Here is a 17,721-nt window from a genome sequence, read left to right as displayed (position 1 = left end):
AAACTGTCAATATGCACATCTTCAAAATTATTATAATGATAAAAAACCCAGGATGGTCTACATCTACCTACGACCTAATTTGCACTAAGAAGAACAAGAGTACTTGTATTTCACCTGTGTGTTTCATACCCTCCTTTACCTTGAAAAAAAATCCATCATGAATTTTGTATCTGGTAGGAGTAGAAGTAGTTGTCTAAAAATATGTCATTAAAGTCATCTGTATAGTTTTCCTGAATGGCTGCTACTGATTTTCTAGTCTGTAAATGAAAGCATTTTGCTGAAAGACTGAATTGCCCTTCAAAACATGAGAAATGTGATTAAAATATCCTGGTAAGGTCAGAGCTTATTGCCCTTGAAGAGAACATTAACCACCAGGTTCCCTCAATTACAACTGTGCTCTGTTAAAGGCTTTTTCTTTATTGAAGAAAGAAGGAAATATTTTGTGTCCGTTCTAAGGTAAAAGCCAATTCCCTGCTTTCCGTCAGAGTGGGATGCTCAACCCTAGGGAAGCTGTTACTCCAGTGACAGAAAACACCCATTGGACCCGCTATGGGTGTTACACAAGGAGAAACTTTGCAACAGAGGAGCTATCCCATGAGCCTTCACATTTAGGGTGGATGCAGATACAAAGTTAGAACCAGGACTCTTTCTTCTTTTAATGATGATCCAGCTACTCAGCAAGCATGAACAAATCACTACATTTACTTACGTATTACTGTATTGTTTCTATTATTTTCATGTGCACTATATCTCTAAGAATAGTTCTAAAGTCAGCTGCAGTCCAAAAGATTTCAGAGACACATCTTTTAATGTACACAGGTATTTACATATTTTCTTAGAGCAGAAACCAAGAAAATTCTTATTCTTTGTAATTAGGTGTCATATGCACTACAAATTAATATAATGAACAAAATCTACAACAACAATGCTCCTCTGAATAAATTTATATTATATATATATGAAAATAAAACAAATCAGACCATGTTTATGACATAAGAGGAGGAAGATTGGAGGTCAAATAAAATGAGCAGATGATGACCTGAAAAATACTTTTCACTGGACAAAAGTGGCCCCAACTTATTCAATAGATCACTCTTTTCTGCTTCTTCATCTCCAAAAGGACTCTATTGACAACACAGTCCTTTCATCAGTTGTTGGAAGAGACAATAAGATTCTGTCATTTTCTTGCACCATCACTAATATTATTGGCTAATGGTTTATACAACATATTCTTAACAAACCACAACTATAAACACCTGAAGCTGTAGCATTTCAGGCTATATACATGAAACTAGTTCACATTAATCCATCAGCTTCAGTGCAACAGTCATTATAAATATAAAATTATTTTCTTCTTTGGAAACTGGGGCTCAGAACACTTGGCATCATAGCCAGAATGAGGAGCCAGTATAATTTTATTGTAGAAAATAGGGCATGAGAGGACCTTGATATGTCACTTAACTCGTATTGTAGGTCCTGGATATTGCCTAAATCACTCCTAAAAAAATGCCTCTCTAAACTGCCTAATCATACCTTAGGGTAAAGCCTTCCAAAGAAAAATGAGGTTATTGATATTAGAGTTATTAGGTTGTTGTTTCGAGATTTCTCCTACTATCTGATGTAACTACTCCTTATAATAATTTAACACATCATCTCATGGTAGTTATAGATGAAACAAGAGAACAATTGATTTATTTCTCTCTGTAGCAACTCCTTCCTTATTTGAAGGCTGTCACAGCTGTTTCTTCAGCTTCCTTTTCTCTAGAACAACCCTCTATCTTACAGAAGTAGTGAAAATGAGCAGTATCCACTGAGACTGAAAACAATATGTTTAAAGATCATCAGTGCTTTGTTGGGAGAAGGTTAGTGCGTGGGGTTTTTTTGAAGAAGGATAGTGTCAGTTGCTCAAGATGTTGTTCTAGCACTGGTAGGCAAACTGCCTAAGAGTAAACCCATCACCAGCTTTCTTTGGCAGGTAAGACTGCTGAGAAACCCAGAGAGAGACCACAGTACCCACACAGGTATATCAGATATCTCCAAACACTTATGGAGTAATCTGACCGTGTGAAACCGAATGGTTGGTACTGGTAGAGGAGATTTTTTGCTGGTGGAAAGAAAGGACACATATTACTGATATTCTTCAGCCTCTCGCACCTGTAATATTGCACAGATCACAGAGATCTAGGAAGTGGAGGCAGAATTGTTTGCCAAAGGAAACATAGAGTGTGCATGTGCCTGATGTTTGCCATAAGTTTGTGCTCTGGGAGTGCCTGATGTCACCAGATGGGAATGGGAAAAGCGAGGTTGCTGCTTTGAATTTTGGACCCTATAATGGTGATGAGCCCATAGAACAACTCTCATGAAGAAGTGATGTGCCAGGTCAGGTGGACTTGTAGTGGACTTGGTTGGGTTTATGGTTGTACTTGATGATGTAAAGTGTCTTTGCTAATCTAAATGGTTGTATGATTCTATGATACAGGCCTGCAGCTAAGTCCCTCCCAGGACCTGAGGCCAGAATGGACTGAAGTGTGTGCATAAGCATGATGTATATATGAGACCAAGTCTCACTTTGTGATCATAGGAGTTACTTCTTGCACATGGCCATGTGATCATCTTCAGACTGGATTTGGAAATGTTAGTTCTGCCCTCCAGATCCTCAGCATCTTCATATCTGCATACTTGAAACAATACATGTACTGCCGTTGCAGAATCACAGAACAAAGAAGTTTGGAAAGGACTTCTGGAGATCATATATTCAAATCTACTTCCTCAAAGTAGGATCACCCAAAGCAAGTTGCTTAGGGTCTTGTCCAGTCAGATTTTTCCCAGACAAAGACTTTACACTATCTCTAGGCAACCTGTTGTAGTGTTCCTTCACCCTTACAGTAAAAAAGGTATTTTTATGTTTAAGTGAAACTTACTGTGTTTTAGTTAATGTCCATTGACTCTCATCCTGTCCCTGGGCACTGCTGAGAAGAGTTTGCCTCTGTCTTCTTTACTACTCCCAGCAATGTATTTATATATAATTATCAGATTACAACCCCACACACTCCCCCATACCTTCTCATCTCCAACCTGAACAGTCCCAGCTCTCTCAGCCTTTCCTTATTTGGCAGCCCTTCATAGGCCTTCTCTGGACTAACTCCAGTATGTCCATGTCTCTCCTGTACTGAGTAGTCCAGCACTGGGCATGGCACTCCAGATGTGTTTCACTAGGACTAAACAGGAAGGAAATATTGCCTTCCTCAGTCCGATGAGAATGTTCTACCTGAGGCTGTTGGCCTTCCCACTGCTGGTTCATGGTCAATTTGGTGTCCACCAGGTCCCCCAGGGCCTCCTCTGCAGAGCTGCTTTCCAGATGGTCATCTACCAGTCTGTACTGGTGCAGGGGGTTATTCCCTTCAAGGTACAGAATGTTGCATTCCCCTTTTGCTGAACAGAGCTGGGGAAGGGTCTGGAGCACAAGTCTTATGAGGAGAGGCTGAGGGGGTGGGGGTGTTTAACCTAGAGAAGAAGGTTGCTCAGGGTAGGCCTTATAACTCTCTACAACTACTTGAAAGGAGGCTGTAGCCAGGTGGGTGTTGGTCTTTTCTCCTATGTAGGAAGTGACAGGACAAGAGGAAATGACCTAAAGTTCTGCCAGAGGAGATTTCGATTATATATAGGGAAAGATTTCTTTACTGAAAGGGTGATCAGGCGTTGAAACAGGGAAGTGGTAGAGTCGCCATCCCTGGAACTATTGAAAAGACGTGTGGATGTGGCATTTGGGGTCATGGTTCAGTGGTGAAAACAGTGGTGCTGGGTTAACAGTTGGACAGATGATCTTAGAAGTCTTTTCCAACCTTAACAACACTATGATTCTACGGTTCCATGGTGTTCCTCTCAGCCCATTTCCCCAGCCCACCAAGGCCCCTCTGAATGGCAGTGCAGTTATCCAGTGCACCAGTCACTCCTCCCAGTTTTGTGTTGTATGCACATAAGATTATTGAGTTTGCTGGGAGACAGTGAGTCCCACAAAATACTCTTAAAACCACTACAGTGATTTAAGGAGTCCCTTAGCTTGTGGAGTGTTGAAAATCTCTCTTGCTACCTTGCTGAACTTTTAAGTTCCTAGATGACTTTGAAAATGGGTTTTAAGCCAGATGACTATCCTGGGAATAATTTCTATGACTACCTATCCTTCCATGTTTTGGAGACCACAGGTTTCATACAAAGTCTGTGAGAAAATTTACAGGGTTTCTCTGTGTGTTTATGTGTTTATGATTTGGATTTTTAATTATTTCCTTATTTGTAGGGTGCTCTAGCATTTTCTCTTTTCTTGTCTGAGACTCCTTAAATTGCCATTGTATGATAAAGGACACTAAGCTTTGACTAAACACCTTTCAAAGTTCTCTTAAAATCTGCAATGGCTGAATCCATATTGCTGTTAGCCAGTATATGACAGTTTGATTTCCAGATTATACTTTAAGTTTTTAATGATAGTAATTAGAAAAAAACATCTCTTAATGGTGTGTGTATTTTCCATTTTTAAATTACACCTCTAAACCCTCTTTAGATATACACAAACTTTAGGAACATAGTAAATATTATTTTGACTTGCAAATGTAATTACTGAATCTGAAAGCAAGTTACAAAAAAAGGAATAAATCATGAAATTTCACAGCATTGCTTTTGCAGGGTGTTTGTATTAATATAATACAAATATATGTAAATCTGTTAATTGGTTTGAAACTTTAGAAATTTAAATATGGGATATCATTTGATTTTGTTACCTACATTTGTTGTTTTCACATTTAAAAAAAATCAACTAGGTCAAGTTAAATTACAGAAGCTTTGTGTTGCAGAAGAAAACCACAAGTGACCTCAAATAGTCTTCCTTCTTATACATAATCAGAAGGGTTCTTTAATAAATGCACTTGGATAGACCATTTGTAAACTTAATAAGGAAGGTAACAGGTTCTGGTAGCAAACTGACCATCAAAAGTTCTGTTAACTACTTGAAGAGGAAAGGTACAGCCACCTTAGCAATCTTTGTACTAAGTTTATAAGTCCCAGGTCATCAAACAATTTAAACTTATACCCATCTTTATGCATATGAGAGTTTTTCTTGAGTTTGAAATAATTGGTATAATATTAAGAGATGCATTCTTTTACACTCTCTCTCCAAAGTAACATTACCTCTGAGACTTCTATCCTTAAAGCTTTTGGATTTTATTGTTTTGATCATGGATGGGATTGGAACTGAATACTTATGCTAGATATTTTACTATGTGGTAATAACAAAGAAGAGTGGCTGTCATCAGAAAATGTACATAACTATTATGTACATTTGTGTCTAGTTATTCTTAAGACACAAGTAAATTTTTGCAGGATAGAAAGTAGTAAGTCATTGGAAAAGTGATTTCTAAGCATGAAGAGCTATTAAGATTACAAGATTATTGGAGGCCCTATCATCCTGTACTATCACATAGAAAATGAGAACACTTCATGTGTACTTCTGTAATTTCTTACAGCCTCTCAGGTGACTAATGGAACGCAGCAGACAAAAGCAATTACATTAGCACAAATGAAATACATATAATAAATTCTTCTCTTCCTATTATTGTCAACAAGCTGCTATTACTCTCAGGATTGAGGGAGAACATGGAAACTGTCATAGCGTCAGTCAGAGTGGCATTTGGTTACATTTTGGAAATGTCAACAAATTTTTATAGTAATGTCCTTGGGCAACATTCATATGACTCAAGATCTGTCTAAGTCTCAAAGAGGAATTTTCACTGGCTACTCTCAAGGACGTTCAGATCTTGGAGGAATCTGCTATAAATCTCTCCAACCATTTTGGGGTATAGTGCTCCCTTAATGTTTCAAGAATAAGTTACTATATAGAATAATAGAATAGCTTAGATTGGAAAACATCTCTAAGATCATAAAGTCCAACCTCTAACTTAGCACAGCCAAGTCCACCACTAAACCAGTCACTAAGTGACACATCTACATGTCTTTTAAATCCCTCCACAGATGGTGACTCAACCACTTCATTGGGAAGCCTGTTCCACTGCTTCACAGCTCTTTTGATGAAGAAATTTTACCTAATATCTAATCTAAACCTCCCCTGGGGAAACTTAAGGCCATTTCCTCTTGTCCTGTCTCTTGTTATCCGAGAGAAGAGGGTGAACCCCATCTGGCTACAACCTCCTGTCAGGGAGTTGTAGAGAGCAATGTCTCCCCTGAGCCTCCTTTTCTCCAGGCTAAACACCCCAAGCTCCCTCAGCTGCTCCTCATGACATTTGTGCTTCAGACCCTTCGTCAACTCCCTTCTCTGGAGCTGCTCCAGCCCCTCAATGTCTTTCTTGTAGTGAGGTGCCCAAAACTAAACGCAGGATTCAAGGTGCAGCCTCACCAGTGCTGAGTACATGGGGATAGTCACTGCCCTCTGGTCTCGCTGGTCACACTATAGCTGATACACCCAGGATGTCATTGGCTTTTTTGGCCACCTGGGCACACACTGGCTCATGTTCAGGTGGCTGTCAACCAGCATCCACAAGTCCTTTTCCACTTATGTGGCATCTACTTTAACATCTTCTCAGCACAGATAAGAGTCACTGAAGATTAGGCTGAAGCAAAATAGAACAGAATAGAATAGAATAGAATAGAATAGAATAGAATAGAATAGAATAGAATAGAATAGAATAGAATATCTGACTTGAATGTAACCTACAACAGCCATCTTGTCCAACTGCCGAACCACTTCAGGGGACATCAAAAGTTAAAGCCTGTTATTAAGGACATTGTTCAAATGCTTCTTAAACACCAACAGTCTTGGAGTGTTGACCAGCTCTCTAGGAAACTTGTTCTAGTGTTTGAACACACTTTTCAGTAAAGGAATGCTTCCTAATGTCCATTTTGAGCCTCTCCCAATGCAGCTTTGAACCACTCCAACATGTGCTATCACTGGATACGAGGGAGAAGAGCTCAGCATCTCCCTTTCCTCTTCCCCTCCTCAGAAAGCTGTAGAGAGCAGTGAGGTTACCCCTCAGCCTCCTCTTCTCCAAACTAGACAAAACTAGAGTCCTTAACTGCTCCCTGTAGGACATACCTGCCAAGTCTAAAAAGAATTATGTCAAACTGGGTCTTTTAAAAAAGAATTAAGTTATATGGACACATTTCCACTGCATTTAATGTATTCATTTTTAACAAAAATCTATATGGCTGACAGAAGCCAATGCCCTACTCCTCTTTTGATGCATCATAGAAGACATCTGACATATTTTAAAAGAAAAATCTCAAAGCAATATTAGCCACATATTGCAGCAATTGAAAAAGGCAAATTTTCTAATTAAATGAAGCTCAGAACGGTAAAATGATATGTATGGGTCAGCACAAACCAATGATAAATTTAGTGACGGAATGGACATGGTACTGATTCCCAATCCCGAACTGAAATCTGTGATATCATTCCCTCCTCTAAGTGAACGTGCATATCTGTACATTAAATTAGACTCATACTGAGCACATGTGGGATGATTTCTGTGTCAATTATAACTCTATCTAGTATGCTTATGAAGATTATTAATACTAATAAGTATTAGAGTTACTTTCACGTATGACAGAGTCATAAGATAAAAGAATGTGAATATCTAGATCTTGTACAGTTATTTGAATAACTGCCTTGAGATCTAAGTAATTTCTTTACCTTGCTCCAGAACTGTAAACCACTTGGTATACAGTGTAATATAATTTAGATCTGTGCTTATTCATTTTTTCCTTGTTGTTATTACTATTTCTTCTTTGCATTTTGTTGATAGTTATGGATTGATGGATGAGTCTTCTGCTGTACTACACCCAAAATAAGGAGCACAGAATATTTAGCTGCATTCCTGAGCAGCTCTGAGGTAAATGAAGCAGGTGAGTTTGAAGAAAGGAAAAATAATAAAACGCCTGGAGATCGGGTCCTTCCAAAGAAATAAACTGATTTTCCTAATTAAGATGCTGACACTGTTGAATGCTTCCATTGATTTCAGTGAAGGGAATGTACTGTTAAGACAAAGGAAATTAAAGATACAAGAAAATACAAAACTGTAAAGTGGTGATTAAATCAAAATTGAAAAATAAAATTGATGTAAAGGAATTAAGTAAAATCACTCAAATAGTATTTCATTTATACATTCTGTTTTCTAGATTAGAAATAAATGCCTCATATAAAATCATAACACCAACAGTAGCCTGTTTGGGAAAAGTACAATTATTTGTTGGGGTCGTTACACTGATATGCTTCAGCTGCTTCTCAGGCTGCAGCAATGGTTAATTAATGAACTCAGCAGCCTTCCTCTCTCCTCTAGGGCTAACTGTGTGAAGCCTTGCAGCAGAAGCTGGCAAATGAAATAGCAGCGCTTCTTAAAATAGTTGCTAATAAATACAACTCGCATGATGAGGTATTACTCTATCAGCCAATGGCTGCCTGGCTTTGCGGTTCGCCTGTGCACAATTCCTGATGTTGTTTGTTCTAGATTAGGCAGCACCACACTAGTATCTCTGTCAGCAGACCTGGGTGTTTAGAGAGATAAACATGACAGAGCTCATTTCAAAAGATTCCTGGAGGAGCTGAATGTCCACTTTTGTGTTCTCTTTCAGAAGAAATGTGGATTCAGAACAATACTTTCCCTAAAGAGAGTCCCGAGAAGTCGTCTTCTCGGTTCACCTAAAAATCCTCATATCTATGGGATTCTCTATATTACACTCTCTGGGTTTTAAACCAGGTCCCTAAATCTAGCTGTTGGGAATCTGTGAGTAAGGCAGGCCTTAATAATACCCTTTAGTAAAATCTTTAGTTCCAAGAAATGCCAAGTACTCAGGACTTTTTATGCTTGATCTCTTTTGACCAGACAGGTCTCTTTTTTCCCTGTTTTAAATGAGTGAGGCTGTAACAAAATGTTCAAGATTCACTGCAGCACTAAACCAGTGATTTGCATTCACCTCCTTCCTTGGGCCAGATTGAAACTCTCCAGTCCTTTCTGCACTGGAGATAGGTACAAGCTGCACTGCATCAAGAACAAAGCAAGTGAAACAGAGTTTGTCTCTGAAGGAAGGACAAGATGAACAAAAAAAAGGCTCAGAAGCCAGGAAGCAAGGTCCTTGTGTACCTCATATGCAGACACATGACTACTAGAATGTAATCCAGAAGCCTATGTTGAATGCCACTATGCTCTTACAGATCCTTACACAATATGCAAAAAGACTCTCATGTCTCAGATTGAATATAAAATAAACAGTGTGATGAATGAGAGGAGAGACAACTATAATGGAACTATGAAAGACAGGGACTATGTCTTAAACCTCATTTTTCCCTACGATTTAGAGAATCACAGTGATGTTTTCCCATAAATATTTGGGTTCAAGAGTCATCATGTCAAAGAGTGGGGACCAGATTGTTCAGTACGATGGTTCGGACACGTGCTCGAGGGAATGATTTAGTAACATTATAAAATGTTCAGCAAGGACACCTCCAGACATGAATTCCATAATCACTTGGTTACAGAGTCAGGATTATTATTATTTTTTTTTCCCACAATGAATCTTAACCTTTTATATTCCTAGAAGAACAGTTGTGCTAAAAATTGGGGAAGGTTTCCTTTGGAAACTCTCTGGGGAGGTAAAAGAGGCAAATTTCAATCCTGCCTGGGGAAAAAAGGATTTAAACCTTGGTCTGCCACATCTCAGGAACATCTGCACCACCACATTTGTTACACAGAGGAAGAGCACAATAACCGTCTCCACTGACTGACACTGGGCTGTGTGCGTAGTACCACTGCAAAATGTGTTCCAAGTAAAACAGTGTTTGGATTCTGGGTAGGCTGCCTGGTAACTTTAACATGGAGTCATTGAGGCACTTCACGAGATGCACAGAAACAGAAGCACAGCTAAGTGCAAGAAGATCATATCTAGAGAAATGTGACCATATACTCACAGACTTGTAGAATACCAGGTTGGAAGGGACCTCAAGCATCATCTGGCCCAGACTTTCTTGACAAAAGCAGTCTAAACAAGATGGCCCACCATCTTGTCCAGATGAATCTTAAAAGTGTCCAATATGGGTGAATCCAGCACTTCCCTGGGGAGATTATTCTCATTGCAAAAATTTTTCGTGTAGTGCCCAATCAGAACCTCCCCAGGATTTACTTGTACCCATTACCCCTTGTTGTTTTCATGTGACTCCTAAAAAGAGATTCTGATCTTCTTTGTTGCCATCCTTTTAACACTGGAGCATGGTAAGAATGTCTATCCTAAGCCTTCTTTTCTCAATGCTGAACAAGCCCAGTTTTCTCAGCCTTTCCCCATATGTCGGGCTTCACCCTCCTTTGGTCATCTTTGTGGCCCCTCTTTAGACTCTCTCTAGCCAGTTTACATCTTTATTGGGGACCAAACCTGAACACAGTATTCCAGACGTGGCCTGGCAAGAGCTGAGCAGACTGGGATAGTGACTTCTTGGTCTCTGTTGGGAATGTCCTGGTCAGTGTAGCCCAGCATTCTGTTGGCTTTCTCTGCCCCAGCTGCACACTGCTCACTCATACAGAGCTGCTTGTCTAGTAGGACCCCTGGGTCCCTTTCCACAGATTTGCTCCCCAGCCAGGTAGGTCCCAGCCTGTGCAGCAATACTGGATTATGTTTTCCCAGATGAAAGATTTTACACTTGTCCTTGTTGAAACCCATAAGGATCTTGTTAGCCCACTCTTCCAGCCAATACAGGTCTTCCCACAGAGTGGTTTTCCCTTCCAAAGTGTTGACTTCCCTCCTCCATTGGTGACCATGGACAAATTTTGATCCCATATTCCAGATCACTTGTGAAGACATTAAGTAGCATTGGGCTCAATATCAATCCCTTGGGGGCCCCACTTGTGATAGGTGGTCACTTGGAAAAGGAGCCATTTGCCACCACCTGCTGGGTTTCACTTTCAGCCTGTTCCCCACCCAGTGCACTGAGCACTTGTCTGGACCTGAACACATCTTGTTGATGAGATGTTAACCAGGGGCCTCTGGGGATGGAGTGCCAGGCAGGAGCTGAGTAAGGATTTCCAGGTTTGGAGTTTCCATCAATCCAAACATTAATTTAAAAGCATTATTCCTTTCTGTTTACTAAATTTCACCTTTTACATGAAACACTCTAGTTTATCTCACACATAGTCAGATATTCCAGAAAAAAGGAAAATGTAAGGAGAAGTCCTTCTACTTGCCACCTTCTCTGCCCTCTGGAAAGAGATGAATCCGTTGAACAGTTCTGATTTTCCCTTCTTCTCTTTCCTGTTCCAATGACATCACTGAAAGTGTTGAGAAGTGCACTAAGAGGCTGCACTGGAGATGTTTATCCCCTTCAGTCTTCTGTACAGACTCATAAGGATCATTCAAATAAGATCTGCTGTTAATTGTCAGCTCTAAGTGTGCTGCTCTGGTGTGTGATTATTTTGCATTAGATATTGCTGTTTTGGAGCATATGCCTCTTTCTAGGCCATAAGAAACAACAAACAAGCAATAAACAAAACCTTAAAAGCAACCCAGAAGTGTTTTGACAGCAGAAAAACATGTCACATCAAATCTAGCAAAATTACTTGCACTGAGAAGAACCACACTAACTGTTGTAGGCTGAAATCAGCTGATAAAAGCAGGTTTCATTCATGGTTTTACCTGAGTTCCTCCATTTTGGAGGCAATTAATCATCAAACTGTAAATATGCTTAATGCATTTGTCCTACTTAGCACAACAATGATGCAGTGGCTTCAGAGAAAAGTGTATTCAATTCTAATGTAATTATGCTGTGACCCACTGATACTGGTCAGGTGATATTACGGGATATAAAAGGAAAGCAGTTCGTAATCTAGTCTAAAATATACAGTCAGGTTGGCCACGACAGACTATGGCAGAAAAATGAATAACAAATAATACTACAAAAGTAACCATGAGAATAAAGGTGGAATGTTTCGATTCTAATTCTCAATGGGTAGCTAGCTTTGAAATATCCTTATATTTCACAGATTTAATTGATTTTCCACAAGCATTTGGCAGAAATTTTGAAGAGATGAGTGTGTTTTGTATATACACATATACTGATATCTATGATCAGAATTTGAAAACAGGTAGCTGGAATATGAATGCAAAAGCTGTCAGTTGCCATTGTAATATTATACAGATTTATCTCTGTAGGGCTCCTTGTGACTTCATGAATTCTGTCTTTCCTCTATTAATAATGCTGAGAGAGGGGTTGGGGAAAAAATAAGCAAGAAAAAAAATCTCCATATTAATTCACAGAACTGCCTAGGCTTGGAAAGACAGGTTTGGAAACAGAGAGAAAAGAATGAATTTATCCAGTCATAATACTACCCACTTCAAGGTTATTTCTAAACGTGTTTTTAAATTTTTATTTAATATGTGTAATTTAGGACTTGGTCCTTCAAGATATCCCTTACGCAGGTGATTTACTCACAGGAGTAGGTTTGCTGACTCTGGTGGAATTTTCTCATGTGAGTGAAGATTGTAAAGGCAGAGGATTAAAATCCAGAGTGTGTATGTAGCTTACATAATTTCAAGTCTGTCAAAATTCATATCTATATTATCATCTGCCCATGTTACATAACAGGAAGGAGCTCTGAGTTGTTTGTTCTTCCTGAACATATGCCTGAAACACATGTATAGTCTTAGAAATTTTGGATTGTATAAATTATTACCAAGGAAAAAGTAAGAATGAATGAAATACAAATAAAACTTTCATTTTGGGTCATATCAGAGGCAAGCACCACCCCCAGGATGGTGTCTGACAAGGCACACATATCAATGTACTGCACTTGTTTACCAGTAAGATCTTGCATTTATCATTTGCTTCCTGACACAATCTTTAGTCAAGTCAGCACCGATGCTGCCTTTACCTAAGTCATGATATCAGCTCCTTTTTCATGTTTCCCCCCACACACACACCTGAGCAACAGCACATTCCTCAGCATTTCAGGCTGGGATCAGCTGGGTTTAAGAGTGGTTGTATCTCCCCAAAAGCACTCAGCACTTGGCAGGATTGAAACTAGTGAGTCTACATTTGTTTTGGTTACTTTAAGAAAATTCAGTTTCAAGGCAGTCTTTCTCCTTCACCTTTACCTAGAACATTGGTTCAAATTTATTTTGAGATGCAAGGAAAGAAAAATCAGGTGATGTGTTAAATTTTATTGCAAGAAAAAAAAGGTGAACAGTGAGCATTATTTGTATTCATGATAATGAATGCTTTGTTAACTACAAGAAACAGCAAAATCAGGCACTAGTACTGCACACTTCTGTTCAGCATTACTAATGGTTTGAACTCCTGGTGAACATACTCATCAATGAAAACTAATATTAATTAAGAGGTTAAGGGAAAACAGGTCAAAGCAATTGATTTTCCTCCTGTGTAAACTGTTGCAACTTTAGGAGCTTAGACTTATAGTTGACTTATAACTGTGTGACTGAGAAGAGAATCAGAACCATTTTGCCCATGGATGCTACTGGGTACAGTACTAAACTGACTCCAGGGTAGACAATTCTTTCTGTCCAGAATTGAATTCAGTATTTTCCCTGCATGAAATCTTTATCTTAGAAAAATCAGTGGAAAACCCATTATACGTACCATGATCAGAGTTTTACTTTCTGTTTTTTCTTTCATTGCATACTTAAATTTCTGTTTTTGGTCCAGTGTAAGCATCTGCCTTCATCCTGAGGCACAGCAAGATGCTCACAGATATTGCTACTGATCAAATAGTTCATTTAGCCTTGTAAGGCTTCTTTGAAGGACAGATGCAGCATTTTACCTGGGAAAATAAGCCCTGTTAGAAAAGAGAGTGTTTTGCCTGCAGGGTGAAGAAATCTGCATTGGTCAAAAAATTTCCTACTTAAACTCGATGACCCAGCCATTTAAATTCTCTCTGTTCGCTTGAGAAATGACAGTTATATGCCCTTCATCAGCCGTAAAAGCCCTCATTCACTAACACTTGAAAGGGCTAGGCAATTCTCTGCAAAAACTAAAAAAATATGGTGCAACACCAAAAAGTGACAAAGTAAGGCTGCGCCTCCCTCCGGGCACCAGCTGCGGCTTCCCAGAGCCCCCGGGATGAGCCCTGGACCACCCCGCGAAGGGGATGGGGAGTCGCGGGAGATAGATTGGGGGTCGCGGACAGGGTCCGTCCCTCCGGGGCCGCTGGAGGGAGCCCCCGGGCCGCGCCGCGGCGGCTTCAGCACCGCGCGGGGGGACAGCGCCCGTGGAGCCGCGCTCCGCAACCCGCGCATCCCACCGCGCTCCCCGCGGCATCCGGCTGGAGAGAGCCGCGGGGAAGGATCCGGCCTCTCCCGTAGGGACTGGAGGCAAAACGGCCGAAGCAGCGCATAATCGGGCGACGTTAAGCGGTCCCTGGGCAGGCGAGAGCCACTGTAAATAAGAACCGACGTGTGACAAGCTGCACGGATCCTGTTAAGGGATTTATATATGTAGTTCATGAAGGCAATCATCTGGCTGACAATCTCTCATTGTGCACCGCTCAAAGGCAGTTCATTCACACAACTGTCTGCAAAATGAAGATATTAGTATCTCTCCTGGGAAATGTCTGTGGCAAATGCATGTGTGCGTGTGCGTGTGTGTGCGCGTGTGCGTGGACTGGCTAAACAGCTGTGATACTGGCGGGTAATGAGATAGCAGCGCATTACTCATTGCTCCAGGAGAGGACATGGCAGTAAATTAAGAAATCAGCATAACTCACACAGCTATTGACCCATCAGTAATAGCACCAGCAATGCATGGGAGTAGGACACGATGCGCGGCTGCAGTTCATTCATCGGCATGTTACCAAGAGCTGGGGAACAACTCTGCACAGCCTAATTGTCTTACATCCACAGGGTTTAGCCAGGCACAACACACCAGGGCAGCTTCTCCTGAAACAGGGTGAGCCCAATCACTGGGAAGTGAGTCAGGCAGCCCACAGCTAACAAATGCATGGAGTAAGGGAATGGGCAGGGTGTGCAGGGGTTTTGGGAGTGCCAAGGTCTAAGGAATGTAGATGTGTCCTAAGAACCACAATCATCAAAACTTCCAGATGCAAGATCAGTCACTTCCCAGTTGCACATCCCAGCACTCGTGTAAACAATATCCCACCAAACAACACATTGCTCTTTACTCTCCCTTCTTTTGGGATTATCTGCCAGTACCTCCACCCCCTTCTCTCTGGAGCCAAATGGAGATGATAATCTGCTGTGAAATATTGGTAGAACAGAGCTGTGACAGTCTGGGAAGGGAGGGGGAAAGGGAGCAGCTAGAACCTCCAGGATTAAGTTGTCCTAGTTAGCCAGTGTTTTCTTGCCTTGCAGGGATATTGGGAATTTGGTGCATTCTCACTTTTCTGTGGAAGAAGCCATCTGAGTGTTGTCAGGTTAGACCTGGTTTTAACCCTGCAGACCCTGTCATACCCAGTGCCTCTCAGCGATTTGCACCACGCACCACTCCACCATGTAACCAGTACTCTGTCCTAGACATCACTTGTAAGGATGCAGCACAACAACGTTTGCCCCATGACTACCAGCAGAAAAGGTTTCTCAATGTCCTCCAAATACAGCCTAGGATCTCACATCAAATATCTCCAGGGGAGCTTTGCCCTGGTTTCACTGAGGTTTCACTGGTTTCTCCTTGCAAAGGAGCTTTGCTCCTGTTCTCCCATTACTCAGATCAAGCTGCCCTTCACATATAATTGTACCAATTCCCCCAGCCGATTCCGAGTTTAAAAGCACGAGCAAGAAAAACGGGTACAGTGTGAAAGTTTGGCTAAGACAGAGTCAACTCAAGCCCCAAACCACTGCTGGAAGTCAGGGAGGGGAATGATAAATGTCCCATCCTCCCCACTTGCCCAAGGAGTTTCTCCCTTCAAAAGTTATTTCAAGGGACAGCAGTGTAGTGAATATACAAGCAAAGGGGACAGAGTGGTTAGGAATTGTCCCTGCTCCCAGCTTGAGGTAAAACACTGGGATGAGAAAAGGGTGGGGGAGGAGACGGAGACAGAAAACTTTCATTTTGCCTATGATCTCCCCCCTGGGTAATGAACTTCTGAGCACCTGATTGTAAGGGAGAGGATCTTTTGGGACACTTACACCTCCTCTCACTCAGGGTGACGGAGAAAGAGGACAGTTCCCACCCTCTCCTCACCACGGTACCTGGTTGAGGGAAGTCACGGCGAACCTGGGGATTACCAGCTGCATGACGAGCTGCAGGACAGAGGTGACCAGCCCAGCCAGGATGGCCCAGGTGAGTGGTAGCGGGAGCATGCTGTAGGTCGCAAAAAGCGTGAAAAGCACATAGCCAATGCCGTCCCCAAGGAGGCCACAGCCCAGGCCTGCAGCCAGGATCTGCGTGGCCATGGCCACCCAAGTGACAACACCACTGTACTGCAGGTAGGTGTACGAGGTCGTGTCCTTCCTGACCACCACTAAGGCACAGATCACCACCTCGATGCCAGTGAAGAAGCCCAAGAGGATGCCCTTAATAGGGTCCATGGGAGCAGAGGCCAGGGTCAAGTGGAGGAACAGAAGGGTCAGCTTGGTCAGCACGTCCAGGATGTTCATGACCACCTCAGATTTGCGCCGCTGGCCCAAGAAGTAGCGCTGGTAAAGGCGCTCCAAGTCCCGGGACTTGAAGGAGTTGCGAAGAGTGGGGAAGATCACTCCGCGATATGTATAGCCCCAGTTGAGGAAGAAGTCAGAGTTGCTGGGGGCACAGTCCAGGGGCAGAAAGCCCAGGTCCCCACTGCTGCTCGTGCGCTCCGGGAAGACTTTGGTGCCTCCGTTGTTGTGGCGGTCGCTGCCCAAACTCCGTCCGGCCGACTGCCGCCGGAGGTGGTGGTGGTGGTGCGGCGGGTGGGGGTGGTGGTTGGGGCAGCAGGTCTCCTCGGAGCTGAAGCCCTTGCCCCCCCCGCTGCTGCTGCCACCGCTGCTGCTGCTGTGCTCCTGGATGAAGCGCTGCTCGGTAATGTGGCGCACGGCCGTCTGCCACAGCAGGCGCTGGGGTCTGCCGCTGCCGGGGGGGGTCCTGTTGATGGTGTAAAGTTCATCGCTGTCGCTCAGGCACCGCACCTCCGAGAGCTCCATGGCGGTGACTGGCGGGGGGCAGAGCACCGGCGCGCGGGGCGGGGGGGCGGGGGGCACACACCGTCTTTGGGGAGGGGAGCAGGGGGAGGGATGGAACCACGGGAAAGGAGGGAGGGGATGGCGGAGGGCGGGTGGCGGCGACGGCGGGGTGGCGGTGCGGGGATCACATTTATAGGCAGGTCCCCGTGTCTGGCGGCGCGGCTGGCGGCGGGGCTGGTTGGCCGCCGGGGTCTGCGGGGCGGCTGCGCCGGCTCAGCGCAGGCAGCCCGAGCCCCGCTCCCGCTCCCCCGGCGCCCCGCGGAGCCGCATCCCGCGGAGCCCGGCGGCAGAGCAGCCCCGGAGCCCCGGCGGGCTGGGAGCGAGCCCTTCTCGGGGCGGTGCGCTGGGAGGGAGCCGAGCCGCGGGTCCGGAGAGGAGGAGGAGGAGGGAGGAGGAGCGGAGCATCTACGGGAGCAGCCCCGCTGCCCGGTGGGAGATCCTTGGCCCCATCCGGAGGCCGGAGGCACGGAGGGGTGGGGGCAGCAGCCTTGCGGAGCCGTTCACTGCGGGCAGCGCCTCTCTCCGGGGATCCCGGGGCTCCGCTCCGAGGTC

At 43.3% G+C, this 17,721-nt stretch overlaps 1 protein-coding gene and 1 long non-coding RNA gene across 3 annotated transcripts in view; both read right to left on the bottom strand.

Annotated features, from left to right (window-relative positions):
* The window catches only part of ADCY8 (adenylate cyclase 8), a 125,374-nt gene extending 108,183 nt beyond the window's left edge, over positions 1 to 17,191 (bottom strand). Inside the window, exon 1 of one of the 2 annotated variants that reach the window (XM_032698171.1) lies at positions 16,201 to 17,191. In XM_032698171.1, coding sequence (XP_032554062.1) covers positions 16,201 to 17,130 — 930 coding nt within the window. In that variant the 5' untranslated portion in view covers positions 17,131 to 17,191. The remainder of the gene's footprint in view (positions 1 to 16,200) is intronic. The other variant, XM_032698162.1, reaches the window with a different exon arrangement.
* LOC116791816 lies at positions 1,090 to 10,530 on the bottom strand. Its single transcript, XR_004358875.1, has 3 exons — positions 9,980 to 10,530; positions 8,214 to 8,223; positions 1,090 to 1,099 (listed from the first exon to the last, which is right to left on the bottom strand). It is a non-coding gene; the product is annotated as an uncharacterized LOC116791816 (long non-coding RNA).
* Positions 17,192 to 17,721: the final 530 nt, after the last annotated feature.

This window comes from Chiroxiphia lanceolata, chromosome 1 (assembly GCF_009829145.1).
Source record: "Chiroxiphia lanceolata isolate bChiLan1 chromosome 1, bChiLan1.pri, whole genome shotgun sequence".
Lineage (NCBI taxonomy): Eukaryota > Metazoa > Chordata > Aves > Passeriformes > Pipridae > Chiroxiphia > Chiroxiphia lanceolata.
Note: the sequence above shows the minus strand (reverse complement) of the source record. Positions and strands in the feature narration are given on the sequence as shown.